Below are 21,563 nucleotides of genomic sequence, written 5' to 3'. Positions count from 1 at the left end.
AACGTTTATGTATTTATTTAGTAAACAATCAAAATAAGCACAATACGTACATGTCAATAAAAATTAGCTAAGCATTTGCCTAAAATGTACAAATAAATATCATAAATAAAATGGATTTACAGAATATTATACATCGTCAACAAAAAAAAATTACACTATACATAATAATGCTCCTTGTATATAAATAATGATATAGTAAAATAGGTTTACTATAGTACGGTAAATTGTTTAAATTGTCACTTTTATAATTTGAATTTTTCTCTAGTATAAAGCTAATTTTAGAGTTCTACACCAGTATTTTGTATATATTTATGTATTTCTTTGTCGGCGGAACTGTGCAAATTTTAACAAGCCAATTTCTGAAATTTGAAAATTAAATTGTCGAAATCGTGCACCGACTCGAATCCCATATGTAGTTGAATATTAAGTATCTAGATGGCGCCATTATCACAGTTAGAGACACTGAACGTTGACAACAACCCTTAACGTGTCGAAATGAATAAAAAATAATTATTGATATTAACTACTTTGTCTTGTTCAGTGTTTTTAACTGTTCCAGGCGAACGAAGTACTCGTTTGGTTTAGGATTGTTAGTCAACTCAAAATATCACCACAAATTTGCACAATTCTCTAGTTGCCGTCCCCGCTATGAAATAAGAAACATTTTAAATGGGTATAAATTTACGACATTAACCGGTGGACACCTGCCACACGATCAAATGGCTCAACTCGCCCACCTGGCTGTGACTTCCCTGAGCAGACTCCAGAAAACCCGTCCCGCCTGTGCTAACAACGCTATCCTCCATTTCGTCACCTATAGTGGGAAAAAATTATTCTTCTGGATCAAATTGGTACGGTTTAAGACAAACGATTATCAAAGTAGTTGACAGAAATCATCACGACAATACGTCGGATGATTTAACTAAAAAAAAGTTTATTTCTAAAATTGATTTGCGATAATGATAATGGGAACATGAATAATAAATGTCAGCACCTGGTGTTGCGTGTATTTGTTTTAGCCGTTTTCGTAAAGCTTACAGTGCCGTTATTTTTATTTATTAGTCCTTTAAGCTGGCTACATTTCCGAGTGGAATCCAATGAAAAGCAAAGCGATGGCAATGAAGCGTTTGACGAGTACTAATTAAACTAATAAACAAGCCTTGGTGCTTATGAACGAAAAAATTTTTACGTTGTTGAGCAGCTTTTAGGGGATTTTTATCATTTTAAACTTTGTATTTTATTTCGTGTCTTTTAATGTTTAACTTTTATTACATTCGAATTGGTGTTTATATCAATTTAAAACCAATGGGTCAATTCTGCAACACCTTTCTATAAGTTTGGAATTTTGCGTTACGTGTAGCTTACAGAATCTCTTACGAAATCGTAATTTGTTATGATCGAGTCGGGTGTCATCGAAACAACTTAGTCTTTTTGTGAGGTTAGGAAAAGACAAAATAGTTTCAACAAATGTATTTGAAAAGCAAATCTATTGAGGAATAATTAATAAACACTTGTTAAATCCTATTTCGCATTGCGTTTTATGTCTATTTGTTTAATGATTTTAACCTGTAAATGTGAAATAATATTTTTGTAAAAAGTAAGTGCAAATTGCACATTTATTTTTTGAATGCACTGAAAAAGGAAGTTTTTGATACCGTCGGTTTGTTTCGACCTTTTTGTTTACCGCTACTATAAAAATAAAAAATCTATTTTCCGTGTATAATTGATTAAGTCCCATTTCAGTTTATTTAAAAAAACATTTGTACGTGTAAACTCGGCGACATGAAATTGCAGTAGTTCATTTGCACCACTATTGTTACAGATGGTTCTAGAATTACATAATTTACGATTCTGTAAATATATTACTTACAGGTTAATTGTAGCTCATAGAATTGTAAATTTACAGAGAAAGGCAGAATCGACCCATACGTTACGTTTTTTTACTTTTTTTTAAATATATGGATTAATCTACTTCTAATGAGGTGAATTTTAATAAAATTCTGTTCACGGTAACCTATGATTTTAAAAATATTTCCAATTAGTTAAGATTTAATTTTAAATGGAAATATGGGCAGCATTTTTTATTACAAAAAAAAGTAGCTTTATTCTCATCCATTTCTAACGGAAAAAAAAAAATGAAAAATGTTGCAACTTCGTAAATTAGTAGTGAATAAAGGAATTTATAAAAGTTAATTGGTTTACAAAAGAAATAAATTAATAAGTCAAGCTCGTGTAATACAGAAGACTTTATATTTTTTACCATTTTGCCGTGTGACGCACCGATCGGGTACACTAAAACTATCTTCCGTATTACAGTCGCAAACACTGAAAGGTTCACAAGAAATGAATTTGGTAACTTCCCTTCAACTTGCGCCTGATAGGGGGGACACCATGGACACTCGTTAGCATCAGTCCTGCCCCCTGTTTGTAAAACATCCTCATTTCAGCATTATTGATCATCAGAAATGCAAAAGGAAAAAAAAAACAACTGCCAAAACTCACACCGCCTCAAAAGCTTCCCGGGTCACGCGATCGGAAACTTTTGAGACCGAGAGATCCCTACGGGGTGTGCAAATAACTCGTAACGTCTACAGCAAAGAAAAATATTAATTCAGGAAACCTACCCCACGGGATTCCCAGGAATATCAGTTAATAGTTGCCAAACTAGAAGGTGCGAAGCTCCATCTCTGGGTTCACTATCGTCTTCTGCAAATAGTTACGGGTCAAAGTAAAAGTACGTCATCTCTTCATTGTGCTTATATACAGTATTGGTTAGTTATGGGAGGACTGCCACCAAGTCATTTTAATATGGCGTACTCGTTACGTCTCTTTTAGAAATCGTAAATTGTTATTGCAAACTAGGGTGGCCGGTATGCGAAAAAAAACGACAAATTTGTGTGCATTTGCTCAATTTTTAAACGGACTATTAATTTGAAATCGTTACAAGTGTTGATATAACCTCACTTTCCATTACTTTGGTTAGAAATCATGCATGTCCACTTTTTATTTCACTGCTTGTCCACCTGTGGCAGCACAGGTTACATGATTATTGTGTTACATCGTTTATATTATCGAATTAATACGTTTTAAAATTACGACAAATGTTAGATAGACCAGGAACGGCTTTAATGTTATATATTTTTTTAGTATTGTTTGTCTAAAATCGTTAGTCGGCAGCCGAATATTTTTATTTTTTTTGCCCACACCAGACCCGCTAAAATCTTTTAGAAAATAAATAACATTTTGTCTAAACTGTTACAAACATGAAGATAAAAGTAATAAATAGAATAATAAACTGACAAAATCAAGCAAATACTTTTTTACTTACGCCACTTACAAGGCCGACTAAGACCGAGCAGCATTTACGTTTACCGCAACAGTTACGCCACAAGAAAATATGTACAAAACGAATGCCGAGCTTCTGAAAATATACCTTATATTCCCAGGAATCCATAATTTTAACCTAAACACTCACAACTCCAAGAAGTAAGGCTAATCTACCGACTGTGCTCTACATGCGCATGCTTACTTAAATAATCAGAAGCGGGATAGTCATGCCTGTGAAAAAAAAATCTGCCTCGACTTACCTATTCTAAAGTCCACGTAGCCCTCCCCGCCCGAGATCACCAGCATCGCCGTGGGCTGCTTCAGCTGGCCGCCCACGGACGAGACGGAGGCGGACATCGCCTCGGAAGGGGTAGACGCAGCGCTCATTCCTACGAATATCACGTTAGCGAGAAAAGTTAAGTGGAAAAGGATAGAAAACTTACCTCCGTTCCCTGGGACGGCCACGAAGAACTTTACGTTGTCCCTGTGCCCGTGGAAACTGAGCTGGGCGTGCGCCATGGTGCAGAAGGGGACGTAGCTCCCGGGGACCGGCATAATCCGCACTCCGGCGCCGGGCAGACTACCTCTAGGCACGACGGCGCCCGAGGTGCCGCCGCCTTCCGTGAGCGGTACGGAAATGATCACGCCGTTGCTGGTGCCGATCCACAGGCGATTCGAGGAGATGAGGAGGCTGGTTATGCGCACCAAGGAAAAGCCTAGTTTGCCAGTGCCTGGAAATGTGATTTACATCTGAATTTATTAAAACAGTTGTTTGGGACTAACGCGTTTACGGAAACGATATAAAGACAGATAACATTGTCTCCTGCCGTTTGACTGATTTTTCTTAAGCTGATCAATTTAAGTATTTTTATATATACCGAAGGTCGTATTATAAGATTTTCTCGAATTACGTTGTAAAACTGATTTTTTTGTAATTTTAATACCTGACCATTGGACAGACTATTATAACTGTAAACCTAGCACGCTAACAGCCACCTTATACTTAATTGTGAGCTAGATTGTACACTAGTCCGGTCAAATTAGGTTTTTTTTTTTTTCAAAAATCGGACCTAACTCGAATTTTATGAACTTAAATTTAAATAAAAACCACACAGAATAAAAGCCTAAATTTGTGTATTGTAGAGGTCGAGCGTCGTATTGTTTATAACAATAGGAAAAAAAAATTGCTTTTTTCAGTTTTTCCCTTCTATCTCTAAACTTCTAATCGACATGAGGTATAGATTTTGTTCCTGAGGAAATTTGCTACAAGGAAAGGCTTTTGCGAAAGCTCGAAAAATTTTTTAACATTGCAAAATTAGCGGTGAAAAAAAATGTGCGCAATTTTCAGAATTAAATAAAAAGAATGAATTTGACTGAAATTGGGTGAAACTACGGGAAAAGATAACTGTTGGGGTGCTTAACAAATACCCGCAATCCCAATCCCCAATTTCAAAATAGCGGCCTATTGCAAAATTATAAATTTAAAAACGCGAGCGCGTATATCTTCTGCTTAAGTCAAGATATCGAAATTTGATATAAAAGGATCGAAACGTAATTACATTATCTCGCGTCTGTGTAAATTTCAGATTTCTATGATTGAAAATATAATTATTAACAAAAACCAAAAATAAACGGTAACTAAGGTCCTTATATTGGCGATTTTTTAATATACAGATTTCAAACCAATTGCATCAAATAGTGCTTAAAAAAACACGAATTAAGAAAAAAAAAGCGTCTTGATCCAACCAATAGGAGCCAAGATTTTTAAAACGGTATTTTGGCTGGTCTATTTAATATTTTGTAATAAATTTGGGCTCGTTATAAAATAGAAGACTTCCTTTATACACAGAATTTTTTTTTAATGGATTCGACCAAGTAAACATTCGTTATGCTGCGCCCGATTTCTCAAAATTCTTACTTAACAAATGGTTAGCACTTAGAAAGCAGGTACCAGGATACTTTTTTTTAAAATCAACTTATTTTTTCGCTCTTTCGAATGGTGCAAGTAAAAGTCTGTGAAAGTCATCGCTAAACCCCAAAAAATACATTTTTATTGAATTTTCACGTTTTCATTTGGAATTTTATTATGCTTTCGATATTTAAGCATAATGAAATTACAAAAGAAAACGTGAAAGTCAGTAAAAATGGGTCTGGCGATGACTTTCACAGACTTTTGCTTACACCATTCAAAAGAGCGGAAAAAGAAGTTTATTTAAAAAAAAAAGCATCCCGGTGTCTTTAACGAATGTTTACTTGGTCATTTCTTAGTCGAATCCATTAAAAAAAAATATTCAGTGTATAAAGGAAGTCTTCTACTTTACAACGAGCCCAAGTTTATTACAAAATTGAAAATATTAAATAGAACAGCCAAAATACCGTTAAAAAAAACTATCTCGGCTCGTATTGGTCGAATCGAGATGCTTTTTTTTCTTAATTCATGTTTTTTTAAACACTACTTGATGCAATTGGTTTGAAATCTGTATATTAAAAAATCGCCGAGATAAGGAACCTAGTTACCGTTTTTTTTTTTGTTTTTTTGTAATAACTTCTTTATTTTGTAAATTAAAAATTTGAAATCTTCGATATCTTGACTTGAGCAGAAGATATACACGCTCGCATTTTCAATTTTATAATTTTGAAATCAGGGGTCCGGATTGTGGATATTTGTTGAGCACGCCAACAGTTATCTTTTAGTGTTGTTTTATCCCGTTTTAGTCAGATTCGTTCTTTTTTATTTAATTCTGAAAATTTTTCAAATTTTTTATTCACCGCTCATGTTGCAATGTAAAAAAATTTTTGCGAGCTTTCGCAAATGTCCATCTTTGAGCAAATTTCCTCAGGAACAAAATCGATAAGTATACTTCATGTCGATTGGTGGTTTATTTTCTGAGGTATAAGCGAAAAACTGAAAAAAAAGCTTTTTTTTTCTTTTGTTATAAACAATACGACACTCGACCTCTACAAATACACAAATTTAGGCTTTTGTTCTGTGTATTTTCTACTTAATTTTAAGCCCATAAAATTAGAGTTAGGCCCGATTTTTTAAACAGGCATGTGTTTGGTCTAATTCGTCCTTGTTATACATGTTTTTTCATAGCACACCTTGTCATTTGTTTTTTGTCCACCTTACGCAGACACATCAGACGTATTGTTGTTATGCAGTTCACCTACATAGGTCATCGACACCGAGATTCACAAAATAAACACAGTGCTTTAAGAAAACAGTAAATTTAGTACTTTTCATTGAAAACTTTAAATGATTTTAAAAAATAATTCGGATCTATTGGATTAGTACGAATTTTCATAAAACAGGAAAAGTGATTATTTTAAAATTTTAGCTCTTTCCGTTAGTTTCTACACTCGGTTTAAAAAGGTAACAACTGGCAACGCTGATAAGAGCGCTGCCCAGTGACGGCGTAGACAAGAATTTAAGGCAATTTATTTGATTTAAAAAAACTTATTTCAGACTCCTATTATTATAATAAAAACACTTCAGATATTTACAAAACGGCTTACCTAACATTTTACTAACGTACGGTTCGATATCGACGTCTTGCAAGTGCTGATACGTATGGGCGTGATATAACCTCAAAGTGGAATCCAGCCGAATGGAAACCCACACGCCTTCCCCCAGCCAAGCCATTTGCCTCACCTAAAAAATAATTATTGGAACGGGCCATCGATCACAAAACCGTCGATTACTTACAGGGCTCTCCCTCCTAGGGTGCGCCTCCAGGGTGTGTATGACCTGCAAGTCGTGCGGTTGGAGAACGTGGATCTTATTCCTGTACCCGCACCACACCTTATCGCCCACCACCGCCAGCTGACGCACCGACTGATGTGGTAGACCCAGCTGCACCAGATGGTACTGGGACAGGTCCCATTCCCCTTCAGAGTTTCTCTTGAAGATGGCCACCTGGCCGCACGCCAGCGCCACTACCACCCTCCCGTTGATGTGACTGAAACGGGGAAAGTTAAACGTTTCGTTCCGGCGCCACGTTCGTCTATACCTACACTATAGCTATGACGGCGTCCTTCATCTTTACGGTGTGCAGGCACTGCGCCCAGTTCGTCACCGACGAATGGACGTAGATGTTGCCGTGCTCGTCCCCCATCCACATCGTCGCCAACACGCTGGACATGATTTCCTGGCTCTGGGTCTCTCGCGGCTGGTCGTCTCGTTCCTTCTGCGCGGGGCTTTGTTTATCTTTAGTTTCATCGGGATCTTCGGTTTTGGGCCGATCCTCCTCGGATTTTATGGAATCTAACGTAGTATCACAAGTCTCACAGGTCTCGTTTAAAGCTTCTTTGCCACTATCACAATTTTCCTCCTGGGCTTTTGCGTACTTGTCTTTTTTGTTTATCGCCGACTCGTCCTTCTCCACAAACGTTACTTTGCCCAGCTGAAACGCAACACGTACAAAAAAAAAATTACTGAAACAAATTTTTAACTCGTTATTTACCGCTGCTGCCTCTTCTTGCTCCTCGTGGTTCCTGATACTCTGCTTGCTACTAGCGACGCTACTGGGTGGCCCTGACCCACCGGTTTCGCCGCTCTGAGTCGCGGCCTCCTCGTTCGACTTGAGGGAAGCGGGCGGGGTGCCGGAGGCTGGTACGTTGTCAGCGGGACAGTCTTTACTCACGTTAACCTCGTTATTACACTCGACTTTGGCAACTGTTTCGAAGTAATCGCTGGGACTAGCACCGGGTACGCTGGCGATGCAGAGGATGTGATTGGAGCACACCCCGAAACTGTTAAGCAGCTCCGCCGGGTTGTTGGCGTCGATCACGGTAACGATACTGGCCGAGTGCGTGGTGGTGCATATCCACACCAGCGAGGACAGGCGGGTCTCGAGGAGAGCGCCCTCCTTGCCGTTGTTTAACTCCTTATCGAGACTCTCCACCTCGGACTGGGCGCGTTTGGGGGAGGGGATTTTCGGCTCCTCGGAATAGAATACGCTGCCTCCTACCTGCCAAATTTTCGTTCGTGTCAGTGTGCGTCATAAGCGTACAAATGGGAAAAACGTGTCGTTATTTATACATTTTAATTAAATGTTGTTTAAATTGACATTGGAAACTAGTTGATAAAATAACATACCATTAACCCGCCATCTTTGGTATAGCCTCCCATCAAATTGACCCCGGCGGCGCACCAGATCCTCATGGCGGGCGTGGTTTCGGCCAGAGGCCTGCAATAAACGGGCACGGGAACGGGGACGCCTCCGCTGCTCTGTTTTCCCGCCGGACCGGCGTTAACTTTGCCCGGCAGGCTCCAACCGTAGGCCTGCAACCTGCCGTCCTCCTTCTTGACGTGGGCCCGCACCTGACGGTACTGCTCCCGTCTCTCCAACGCCTTTCTCACGGCCAGCTTGTCGGAACCTAAAAACGAGCCGCTATATGATTTTTAATACTGCTTGTATTGCTACTTACAATTTTTGTAACTACTGTCAATCTTGTACCACCTAATAATATCGACTAAATACTCGCTATCGGCCCTACACGGGGAAAGAAAACCTGTTCCTGACATTGGAAAATAAAACACTAATCGAAATTAAATAAAATATATTTCAAACTCAACAATCACAAACAGAAATTAAAGTAACATTTGGTAACAAGTATTTGACGTTTAAGACTAGATTAGTTGAACGTGGAACTTTGGGCGAACGTTACAAACAATCCGTAAATCTAGACATTAAGTAGTTATTAGCAAAACAAGTAAGTGCAAAGTAAATCATAAGTGTGTAAAAAATTAATTCGAGAAATTCGTAAGATCATATTTTAAAACTTGCTACGATTTTCGATTTATTTGTATCAGTATTTTATATGTCCATTCTATTATGAAAATATTCCATTTCCTTTTGATTCTTGTACCTTCAACGAAGGATAGAAACAAAAAAGTAACACTGCCCCACAGGAAAGCAAATTCAATGTGTGATAGACTAAACCACCATGCCCATACATGTTCAAGGTTATACGAAGGTCAACTTTTTTTAAGGTAATACAATTTTTGTCCCCAAATTCTGCAAGAGCGAGAAATTTTACGTCCAGACACGTGGTTGATTTATTTTTAAGGATCTGTTCGAGGTTATTTGAAGGTCAACTCTTGGTTTTTTTTTTATTTCTGACCCCGAATTCTGAAAAAGCCATAAATTTTATGTTCCGAGACATGATTAGGTCAGTTTCAAAGTATTTGAAGGTTAAATCCCTCAGATGACTCAAACAACTTTTGTAGAGGTAATTTTCCCGATCCTGCCACGTCTCCAATCGTAAAATTTCTCGCCCTTTCAGAATCCGGGGTCAGAAATTGTATTCCCGCAAAAAAACAAGAGATGACCTTCCAATAGTCTTGAACATGAGCCAACTTCTTCAAACATTCACCACCTTCAGATTCAACGACCCCAAAAACATACAAAAACGGTTATCTTAGTCAATCACACATTAATTTTTCTTTGCCGTGGCGTGTGTAGTTAATAAATCAATGATCGCATAGGTAGAACTATAAATTTTTTAATTTTTGTCACCTTTATAAAAACGACAAAAGAATATTAGTCGCGAATTAAGAATCGCATTTGTCAATGTTACAGCAACAAACTTTATACTTTTACGGTGAATCTGGCGCTATTTGAAAAACAAAACAAATAAATCGAAACCGTTGACGGACGTAACATAAAAATTATGGCAACTTATAATTATGAATATATAAACGATATACAACTAAAAAATGTTCGAGGCGAGAATTACTTATTTTCTTATACAATAATGCAAACAATTAAAGGGTCAAATGTATTTCTGAAATTTTTCCGTGATTTTTGACTCACTGTATTTAGGTGCAAAATTGTCATATCGGGAATTAATAAAAAGCTCTAAGATTCTAGTTTTATTTATTCAGCTTCAATTTCCTTTTTTTTAATTTTGATACGACCATTTTTCATCGAAATATTGGACTTTTAATGGAAAAGGATCCTTTTGTCTTCAATCATCGATATCTGGGCGACAAATATGGTCGTGCAGAGAATTGAAGGGCAGTTTTGAAAACTGAAATAAATTTCCTATAACATGCTGCCGCAACTTTTCGGGAAAAAATTTGTTTTCATCTTTTACACGAATTTTAAAAACGGAAGAAAAAGGGTAATCTATAGTTTTTTAGAAAATTGACGGCTATATTAGGAATATTCACGAAATGACTAATGTTAAGCATGACTTTTACAGTTCGATATACCCAGAGGAACCCTGTGAAGTTTCGTCTTGATCTAGCGAACAGTTTTTTTGTTTCAAACAAACATTTGAAAAAAATTAAGGGGTCACGTATTTTTAATTTAAACACTTCATAATCATGATTAAAATGGAAAATTTTTTATTGAGGTTTTCTCACATTTTTACCGCAAACGTTTAAATTTTTTTAATAAATTTTCAAAATGTGCGTAGTTTTGAAAAAACTGTTTTTTTAAGTGACAGACTGCACAAAAATTAATTAGAAATTTGTATGGGTCAACTTTAATTTTAATTTAATTAAAAGTTGAACAAAAGCATAGGACGCAAAAGCCAAATCGTGCTGAAAACAATTATATTTTGTTTTCTTCAATGTCTGGAAGGTTTTCCAAAAAAAAAATTCGAAAATTTTTCAAAAAAATTTTTATGTTCATTAACTTAAATGTTGTTTGCGGTAAAAATGTGAGAAAACCTCAAAAAAATTCGACCCCGATTCATATCATTTTTTGAGACAAATTTCTAATTAATTTTTGTGCAGTCTGTCACTCAAAAAACAGTTTTTTCAAAACTACACACATTTCGAAAATTTATAAAAAAAATTTGTTTTTCATTTTTCATCAATTTAAACGTTTGCGGTAAAAATGTGAGAAAATCTCAAAAAACAAAATTTTCCCATTTTAATCAAGATTATGAAGTGTTTAAGCTCAAAAAACATGACCCTTTAATTTTTTTCAAAAGTGTGACAGTTTGATACAAAGAAACGGTTCGCTAGATCGAGATGAAACTTCACAGGGTTCTTCTGGGTATGTCGAACTGTAAAAGTCATGCTTAACATTAGTCATTTAGTGAATATTTCTAATTTAGTCGTCAATTTTCTAAAGAACCATAAATTACTCTTTTTTCCTGTTTTTTAAAATTCGTGTAAATGGTGAAAAAAAAAAATTTTCCCGAAAAGTTGAGGCAGCACGTTATAGGAAATTTATTCCAGTTTTTGAAACTGCCCTTCAATTCTCTGTATGATCATTTGTCGCCGAGATATCGATGATTGAAGACAAAAGGATCCTTTTCCATTAAAAGTACGATATTTCGATGAAAAATGGTCGTATCAAAATTTAAAAATAAAGGAAATCGAAGCGGAATAAACAAGCTATCTGGTATATGCAATGGCTTAACTAAACAAAAATTTCCAAGTCCGTGGACTCTGGAAAAAAAAATTAAAATTTGCAACATTTTTTTGTCGCGCTATTAGAATTGCTTGACAATCGTAGCTTCTAAAAAATTTCCATCGAAAGATCAAAAAACTAGAATCTTAGAGCTTCAAAATACTTTTTTAATTCCCGATACGACCATTTTGCACCTAATTGCAGTCTGTCAAAAATCATGGAAAAATTTCGGAAATTCTTTTGACCCTTTGCATTAGTTTACTAGGATTACTGTGACGTGTGATGAATTTGAAGGCAATCGAATTTGACACAGCCTAAGTTTCATTGAAAAAACAAAAAAAAAACAATTTAGATCTACACACCACCCTGTTATCATAAGTCGTTACCGTTACACAACTTAAAAAGTTCATTAGAGAACAAAAACAATTTGCATCTAGATTAAGTCTCTCTGCATGTGTCTTGTCACAATTTGCAGAAACAACAAAGGAAAATATCTGGGCTGGAAAAAATATTATTAATTCTTTTTAGTCTCTACTGTAATGAATCAAAATTAAACGGAGGCCCTTTGGTAAGTGAAACAAGGCAGTTTCTGAAACCGAAAATCTTTTACTTATATTAAAGTCAAACTATTCTCACGGTTATTTTTTAAGTAGAAAAGGGAGATTTTATGGAAAAAAAATTAACAATAAGTTATTTAGAAAGCTATTAAAACAAACGAAACATTGAAAGAACGTACGTATCTGCTTCACAGTAAAAAAAATTACGCTCAAAAAAAAACCGACGTATTTTTTTAAACTAATGAAAATTTTCAAGTGCACTGGTCCTTAATTGTAACCAAGGTGAGAGATTCGACATATAACCTCCCGTAAACAGATCCAAACTCTCATATTCGTCGCGTAACCCCTTACAAACCTAAAACGTCGAAATCTAAACACTTCCGCAAGTGGCTACCGCCCACGTACACGCCCTAAATTTATCACAGACAAAATTGACAGCAGATACAGGTCTACATCTAAAAAATTCACAATTCCGTACCCATTTCCGTCTCGATGAGGTCGTGGCCCAGCCTGGGCAGGGCCTTGATGCCGGGCGCCACCTGGTTGGTGGACGACTGGTACCGCAGGTGGGGCACCACCAGCGGCCGCTGCACCCTGTCGTTGCTGCTGAACAGGTTGCTGAAGAAGCGCCAGATGCTCTTGTTGCTGTGCTTCTCGAAGGGGGTGTCGCCGCGGGACGCGCGCAGCATCTCCGTCCAGCGGACCGCCTCCTGCAGCTCCATGAAGCGTTCCTGGTGGAAGAACTTACTTTACAGGCGGAATGGGAGGTACCGAACTTGGCAGTTCATCGACATCGACAAAAAATAAAGGATAGAGGCCCCAAGGCAGAGCCTTGCGGTACACCAGACACGAATCCACGTTCGACATTTTTTTTAAAATTTGGCTTACTTTGTATTGATTGCGCTCCATAAGCACCCTGGCCATCTCGACCCTGGTGAACCGCTTCCGCTGCGCCATGGGCACGTCGGACTCGTCGTCGGCCTCCTGTTTGGCCTCGTTCGCCTCCTTCAACTTTTTCAGTTCCTCCTCTAGTTCGCTTATCCTCTCCTTGAGCTTGGTCCTGGAAACGTTCAGGGACAGTATCTCGTCCCGCAACATGTCGATCTCTCCCGTCAGCTCGTCCACCTTCACAATCAGGTCATCTTTAACAACATTCAGAGCGTTCCTAAAAAAAAAGGGTGTAAAAACGGCAACGCCGAACTTGGCGGACTTACTTTGTGGCCAAAAGCTCGTTGTTCTCCATGATGAGATTCTCGACTTCTTTGCCCATGCCTAAAGTAGGGACGACAAAAAAAATATGTTTTATAAGTGCACAAATTTTGAAGAGCTTCAACCCAGATCAAAATCCTACGCTACTTAAATTTTTAAACGTAACGATATAGCGAAATTCGACAGTTTATATTAAGCATTAGCATATTTACATGATTAGAATGTATCTGCGGACTTACCGTAAAAGTTATCGTTGACTGTCCAAGCGGGGTTAGATGAAAAATAAAAATTGTTAGTCGTAAATACAGCGTTAGCTCGATTCCGCAAGAATCATAGAACGGAAGTTTCGTATTTCAATTTCAATTAATTTTATTAACTCTCAATAGACCGATCAAAGTAACTCTAGAGGGAAAAAAAAAAGAAAATTGTTACCTGGAATTTCATAAGTGGAAATGGTAAAGGGGCTTATAATAAACGAAAAAAAAAAATGCGTGAGCAGGGACGGCGGAGGGTTGATTTGGGGGGTTGAAAACTTATGAAAAATTGTATCATTGGGATTTCTGGCGAAAGTTGACGTCAAACAAAAAAGTATCTAATACAAAAGTTGTAGATCATACAAAAATCTACAACTTTTGTAGAGGTCATTTTTTAACAACCTGAAAATTTCAGTGAAAAATGCAAAAAACAGGTTTTTTTCTGATTTTTCGTTTTTTATTTCTCATTTCCGCAAAAATAATTTAATTTTGACGAAACTTGGTGAAAGTATACCTTTCTCTGTCTTAAATAACCTCAAATTTTTTTAGATAAAAAAATCAAGAAGTTTCTGAGATATTCATTTTTTCGGCCTGAAACACTTTTTTCCAAAGAAAAATTCTACTTAAAAAAATCATCGTACAGAGTTCTACCAGTAATCATTTTTTTCGTTTTGACATACTTTTTGGTGAAATAAAAAAATCTAATAACATTTCAAAAACATGCTCAAAAATGCAAAAAATTAAAAAATTACTTGCAGCAATGAATTTTTCAGTAATTGTTGATAATTTGTTTAAATTTAAAACAAAAATCATAAACGGATTACACCATTCAATTGTACGGAAAAAATACAAAATAAAAACTGTCTCATTGTCTGACCCAAAACTATTTTTGTACAGTATTGCTATAAACATAAGTCGAATAGTGAATAAATAAAATAAATAATAATTTTTTTTCAGTCAGATCGATTAGTGTACTTACTTTTTTAAATTTTTTTAAAGTTTGATGAATTCATAAATATACAGTGTGTCCAAAATAAGGATGGGATAGCATTAGGATTTAGGAAACGGTAAGATACGGGGGGGCCTCAGATTAGAAAAAAGTTGTGTTTTTTTATACCTAACAATATACTGTTTAGATATCCGGAAAAACCCAAAATTTTGCAAAATTGTTTAATTTTTTCTGGCTTTATTCGAAAACGAATTTTAAAATAAATTACATATTTACAATGCCACTTTTTTGCGCTCTATACAATGGCGTCAACATTTTTGCAATTCGACGTTTCGTCTTCGAAGGGCCATCATCGGGTTAATTTTAAATTATAGCTAAAACAACCTAAAAAATTTTTAAGCAATTACAATAGTACATATTGTCTAATTCAGAACTAAGAAAAAATAAAAATGACTAGATTTTGTCATAAAAATAGCAGCGATATATTTAAAAAAATTGATCTGATGATGGCCCCTCGAAGACGAAACGTCGGATTGCAAAAATGTTGACGCCATTGAATAGAGCGAGAAAAGTGGCAAAATAAATATGCAATTTATTTAAATTTCGTTTTCAAATAAAGCCAGAAAAAAATAAAACGATTTTGTAAAATTTTGGGTTTTCGGATTTCGCATCAACAGTAGACTTTGCAGTTAATACTTTCTACTGCTGAGATTTCAAATCATCCAGAGATAATTTATTATTTGTGCATTTGTAATTCGACTTAGATGTTTATAACAATAATAAAGGTTTGGTTCAAACAATGGGACACAGCTTTTTTTTATATTTGTCCGCAGAATTGAATGGTGTAATCAGTTTTTGAATGTTTTTTAATTTAAACAAATTATCAACAATAACTGAAAAATTCATTGTTGCAAGTCATTTTCTATTTTTTTGCATTTTTGAGCATGTTTTTGAACTGTTATTACAGATTTTTTTATTTCACCTAAAAGTATATGTCAAAACGAAGAAAATGATTACCGGCAGAACTCTGTACGATGATTTTTTAAGTAGAATTTTTCTTTGAAAAAAAGTGTTTCAGGCCGAAACAAATGAATATCTCAGAAACTTCTTGATTTTTTTATCTAAAGAAATTTGAGGTTATTTAAGACAGAGAAAGGTATACTTTCACCAAGTTTCATAAAAATTAAATTATTATTGCGGAAATAAGAAATAAAAAACAAAAAAAAAGAAAAAAAAACTGTTTTTCGCATTTTTCTTGGGAATTTTGAGGTTATGTTAAAAAGTGACCTCTACAAAAGTTGTATATTTTTGTATGATCTACAACTTTTGAATTGGATACTTTTTTGTTTGACGTCAACTTGCGCTAGAAATCCCAATGATACAAGTTTTCAACCCCCCCAAATCAACCTTCCGCCGCCCCTGCTCACGCATTTATTTTTTTTAGGTTTATTATAAGCCCTTTTACCATTTCCACTTATAAAAGTTCAGGTAACAATTTTTTTTCTCCAAGTGTAATTTGGTTGGACTACAAAGGTCACAACTAGTGCGAATTTTCGGGAAAGTTAACCTTCACCACCGAATCTATAATTACAAGCGTTAGTAAAAATAAACTATAATCGATTACACACAAGATGTTTACAAACATTCCTCCCCGTTCTACGACCGTTGCTCGGTTTTCAAAATGAGGCATTCGAAGCGGATAATTAACACGGATAAACCTATCGACTTACCGGATGAAGCGTATTCTCCGGGATGAACCCATCCTCCTGAAAATACGATCACGGTTTATATATATTTCTACAGAGTTAAAAAAATATTTCACGCGTTATAAATTACCTGTAATGTCACTGGCGTCTTCGTCCCCGTCGTCCTGTAATTAAAGGAATTATCGATATGTGCTTAAAAGTTTTAGTTCAGCAGATAGGGGTTCAGAGGTGATTTTCCGGGAACCCCAACAATTTTTTTTTACAAATAAGCTATAAATATGTCATAAAACAAGGAAGTTTACTACAATTTTAAGGAAAACGTTGATTTTTGCTTTTTTCGTTAATTGCAGAATTATTTTTGAAATAAAAGCAATTGAAAATTTCATTTAGAACAAAAACAATCTCTTGCATTTTCTTCGCAAAGTGCGATCCTACCGAGATATTGAAGAAAAACAAATAAAAATATTTGTTGCCGAAAATTTATGGAAAACGACAGCAATCGCGACGTTTTGGTCCTTCGCCAACCGGATTACTACATTTTAATCTCGTGTTTACACAAATTCTGACTTACGTGATAGCTGAGCTCCTGATATAGCGTGTTACCACTCCTTTCCTCCTTCTTGGTATTTATCCTGCTGTTGTTAGTCGTGGGGGCCTGGGGGCTAACTGGTGACGTAACCATGCTCTTATTCTCCAGACTGAGCGAATCCGTAGCCTGTCCCCTTTCAACTTTGGTTACACCCTCTTTGGGGCTATTGTCCAGTTCACTATGGAAACTGATATGAATACATTGAACAAAAATGACCTATTTGCAACGTTTTGAAAAGCAATCATAAAAAAAGATATTAAATCATCCCATACCCATACAATTTAGTACTTTTTCAAATTTTTTAGTATCGTGTTTAAAATAAATTAAATGGGGATAAGATCGGGGAAGTTAGTCGGTCATAAAGTCCGTATTTTAAGGAAACGATTTAATTACAACGAACATTTTATTTACCTCGGAGAAGAGTGGGTGCTACTTATAGGCGACGATGGCACACTGTCGACAGTCTCAGCGTTCTCCAAGGAGGCGAACCCGAAAGAGATGGGCCCCGAGCTGCGCCCCATATTTATCCTGTTTGAATTCAACCGTCCCGCCTCGGCCCTCTCGTTGGCCAGCTGCTGGCCGGAATGCAACAGCTTGGTCCTCTCCATATAATCTACGTGGGTCTTGAACAGTTCGGTGTAGCGCTCGTGCAGCTTGGCGTACTCCTTCTTGAGTTCCGCCTCCCGCTCCTCCAGCCTACCGGCGTGGTCCATGGAGTTCTTATGTTTGAGTTCCAACATGCGTACGATGCTTTCGAGTGCCTCCAACCGAGCGGCGAGCTCCTTTCTCTCGCCTTAGGGAAGTATATAACAATAAATGGTCGTTGAACGTATTTTTATAAATTTGGCGTTTTGGTTTTGGTAATTTTTGAAAAAATAATTAATTACAGCAGAGGAAATATTAGATCTATGGAGGGTGTCCTATTTATACTCCAAAAAATGGTCGCCCTGGTCTAAAATAGAAGGGGTAGTTCATTTAACATTTTTCTCATCAACGTTGCGTTTCCGAGTTAAAAACTAAATTGTTAAGTAAAGTGTTAAACAGTTTCTCTAGTGTAAAAGAAAACAAGTTCTCAGAAAAAGATCTGGAGAATATAAAACTACATTTTGAAGGAAAAAACTAACAATGGAGATTGAAATGGGAATAGACAGTTAACAGAGTGGAACTTTGTCAACTAATAATCAAATCCTCCTACAAACGTTCCTTGACAACACCACAGGAAATTTCATTATAAACCATACAACTTTGGTTTCGCAAAACGAGCGTGACTATTCAAGGGTTACATTCTAATCAAACAGCGGGAGAGTGCGAGGATTTTCTTGTTTCGCCTTTTTATACTTTTTAAATCCTCTAATTAATATGTTTACTTAAAAATTTACCTTGGGTCTAGCGACCCAATTCAGAAAAAAATATTAATAGAACTAGAGATTTATTTCGTAAGAAATCATTTTTTTTTATGTTTATGACAGATATAATTAAAAATTTTAATTGGAATCTTACTCTATCACCCAAACTGATTGATAACTGTTGATATAATTTACGACTATTATCAATACCTGCATATCTGATATTATTTCCAAATTTTATCCACAAACCTATTTTTTTATATCACAAAACAATTTAAAACATAATTTTATCCAAGTTTCATATTTTAGACTTCTGCAAAACTTCCTTATAAATATTCAGTGATAATTTCACTTTTACAGAGCAATTAAAACAGCAATTAACAATCACATCTCAAGAGTAAAAAAGTTGAATCTCGTTAAAGGAAAAAGGTTAATTTGAGTAGCATGGACGATTCACTTTTTCCCATATAAAAATAATGTAATAACACTATAAATATTTACACATTCGTGAACAGCAGAAAATAAGTTGTATCCTATATGTTATGAAAGTAAACTTATAAATATGTAAACATATTGTTTGCATATAATTTACCACAGGGACTAATTATTTAAATAGACGTTAATTATCAGTTATTAAAAAAAATAACTTTTAAGTAGGCTAGCAAACAGAGGATATAAAAATACATACTAGATAATTTAAATACCCAAAATTAATAAGTGCATCTTTGTTCGTTCAACTAATCTTATCTCTAATTAAGAACAAATGTAATTAAACAAACATCCAAGAACATTCCTGCATGTTTACGAATTAAATCAACTATTATATTAAGACATAAATAGCTAATGAAGCTAATGTGACATTATAATTGACTACAATCACATACCTTCTGCTGCGTCTTCATATTCCAGCAATTTCTGTTCGGCTGTCTTCCGGGCACCTTTCTCCCTTTCATATTGAGTAACCAGTTGCTCGTTATCTTCCCTTAACAATTCTAACTCGACGTCCTGCTCCTGCAACACCATATGTTCCAATTTGTAGGAACCTAGATGTAAGAGTCATCATGTTACCTGATTCTGTTGATAGGCAGCGTCCAGGCATTCCAACACGTTCACGAGTAAAGGCATTAGGGTTTTTACAACATCCTCATCATACCTTGCTATCATTCGTTCGAATTCTTGGTAAATACTGCCAGCCAGGGATTGCACTTTTTCCGACATGACGACATGAGAATCTTCGTGTGTTCCATAGACCGTTTCGCCCCCCAAGCCGAGGCTACCCCCGGAATCTTCCAAATTCATATTTATATTTTCACTTTTATGAACCTACTTTTAGTATCGAATCTAATTTGCACATATTAGCGTTTTTGCGGTAGATCAATTATTTTATGATTAACACACGATCGGAAATAGCATCGAAATACATGGCTTAACACTGTTTTTCCTTATAGAATTTTTGTTACACCCACCGTTTTTGACAAGTCCGTCACATCTCATCTGGGCGAAAAACCTTTTCTACCATGTTTGCTTTGTTGCGAAAAGGATTTGCGCAGTAACGAAAACAATAAAGTCCCTAAAATGCAAATTTTTTATTAGTAATGTTAATATTGCGAACTTCCTATATTTAACTCACCTGATTAATCAATCGATTTTCCTAGAAATTTTAGGATATTTAAAACTACATTTCAGAAAAAATTATTAATACTATGAAAACCTATTTACCTTTCTTGTTTCTGTGTTTTTTGTTTAGTAATAAAATGAAACTTAAGCGTATCGTGACCTAATACCTAATCTGTATTTTATGCTGAATAGTGAATGTTAACTTGAGATAATATGCAGTCTTATGTATTTTGATAAGAGTCCTGGGAATTCGTAACAACTGAGGTTATTAATCAAATTTTGAATTACTGTGCAATTTTAATGTTGGCTACCATACCGGATGTACGTGCCCATTTTTGATGATTTCTTATCATGTACAAAATTAATCTTGTGTTTAAATTGCGGTTAGGCAAAAGCAAAACTAAATTTATAAAATCACCTCGTCTTTACAATGCATATACTAGGTATATTATGCTTTGTGTCCTTGATTAACTAATCTTTCTGATGCAAGGGGTTATTATTTTATTTCTTTTCGGTACGGCTGAAATAATAAAAAATTACAAAAATCCTGCTCACTTATTTTTATTTATATAACTGTGACAATGACGGTAAAAGTAATATATTTTAAAAAGTGACGCGTAAGCAAAAATCATATTTTTTAAATTTACCGCGAGTACTTCAAGAAAAGCATTTGCCAACCCTGTTTATTTAATCAATTCAATTTTCAATTATTTCGTGTAATATCACTTCCGGTAATTTCGACCTTAGGTTTGTTGCAATAAATGAATATAACTGTGGCCAATTTGGTTCCGATGTTTGAATTTTAAAATAAGGTGTTTTCTAGCTTTTAATCGGCCTTTGTGTTTTTTGCAATTCAATTCCTGACCAATCACAAACTGCATTCGGGCCTCTCTAGCTCATTCTGTTTTTGGAGGTTTTTCAATTTTTTTCCTTAACGGAGTTATTTGCACAGAAACCGACCATCCCCGTGCGTTCAGCGACCTCAGATGTATAGGGAACCGCCCTTAGAAATGCACTTTAATTTTTCGAAAATTTTTGTGCTGTTAAAAATGCATAATTCCAATCAGTTATTAGTTCAGTGAAGTGGAACGCTCACTTGTGTCGATTGACCAATCACACCTCATTTAATAGTTCTAAATTTTCATGCTGCCATCTACCGCTCGGAATCTGCACTAAGCTTCGGAAGCCAACGTTGATTGAAGTTTTCTGTTTATTATTGTTTATAAAATATTTGACTACTAAAATTATTTTTACTTTGTTGCCTTTGTTTATCCTTTACCCAACGCTGTGCAAAATCTTACATTTTCATTAAAGCCTTTCAAAAATAATATAAATGGGTCTATTTTCTGTTCTTTGTAATGCGTGTTCAGTGACCCCAGGTGCGTATGGTAGGGTTACATACCATCTTTAGATGAGCACTTTAATTTTTTGTCAATTTTCATCGATTTTCTCAGACATTTTAGGGTTCAGAAAGTTCTAAAACTGCATTCAGTTCCTTTCTAACTCATTCAGTTTTCGGAAATTTTCCATTTTTATCTTTAACGGACACAAAAGTTAGGCAACCAGACATACACGGGTGACAATAATCCGTGTATACAGACCTTGATGATTGGAAATAGTAAGCAACCAAATTTGCA

General features: G+C 35.7%; 1 protein-coding gene across 6 annotated transcripts; it reads right to left on the bottom strand.

Annotated features, from left to right (window-relative positions):
• Window positions 1-13: 13 nt before the first annotated feature.
• On the bottom strand, window positions 14-20,090 carry LOC108910825 (JNK-interacting protein 3). 6 transcript variants are annotated; one of them, XM_018715564.2, is made up of 21 exons: window positions 19,940-20,090; window positions 19,378-19,879; window positions 19,194-19,320; window positions 17,375-17,756; window positions 16,946-17,150; window positions 16,505-16,538; window positions 16,399-16,434; window positions 13,705-13,722; window positions 13,471-13,528; window positions 13,145-13,421; window positions 12,735-12,987; window positions 8,426-8,706; window positions 7,791-8,297; window positions 7,342-7,730; window positions 7,034-7,286; window positions 6,844-6,979; window positions 3,771-4,058; window positions 3,588-3,716; window positions 2,625-2,706; window positions 2,362-2,421; window positions 729-814 (listed from the first exon to the last, which is right to left on the bottom strand). In XM_018715564.2, the coding sequence occupies exons 2-20, from the start codon at window positions 19,606-19,608 to the stop codon at window positions 2,409-2,411; spliced, it is 3,699 nt and encodes a 1,232-aa protein (XP_018571080.1). In that variant the 5' UTR covers window positions 19,609-19,879; window positions 19,940-20,090; the 3' UTR covers window positions 729-814; window positions 2,362-2,408. The 6 variants fall into 6 exon arrangements, with proteins under 6 accessions (XP_018571076.1, XP_018571078.1, XP_018571077.1 ...); XM_018715560.2 differs by lacking the exon at window positions 2,625-2,706 and having other exon boundaries at window positions 14-814; window positions 19,940-20,089; XM_018715561.2 differs by lacking the exon at window positions 2,625-2,706 and having other exon boundaries at window positions 15-814; window positions 16,946-17,141; window positions 19,940-20,089.
• Window positions 20,091-21,563: the final 1,473 nt, after the last annotated feature.

Source organism: Anoplophora glabripennis, unplaced genomic scaffold (assembly GCF_000390285.2).
Source record: "Anoplophora glabripennis isolate ALB-LARVAE unplaced genomic scaffold, Agla_2.0 scaffold290, whole genome shotgun sequence".
Classification (NCBI taxonomy): Eukaryota; Metazoa; Arthropoda; class Insecta; order Coleoptera; family Cerambycidae; genus Anoplophora; species Anoplophora glabripennis.
Note: the sequence above shows the minus strand (reverse complement) of the source record. Positions and strands in the feature narration are given on the sequence as shown.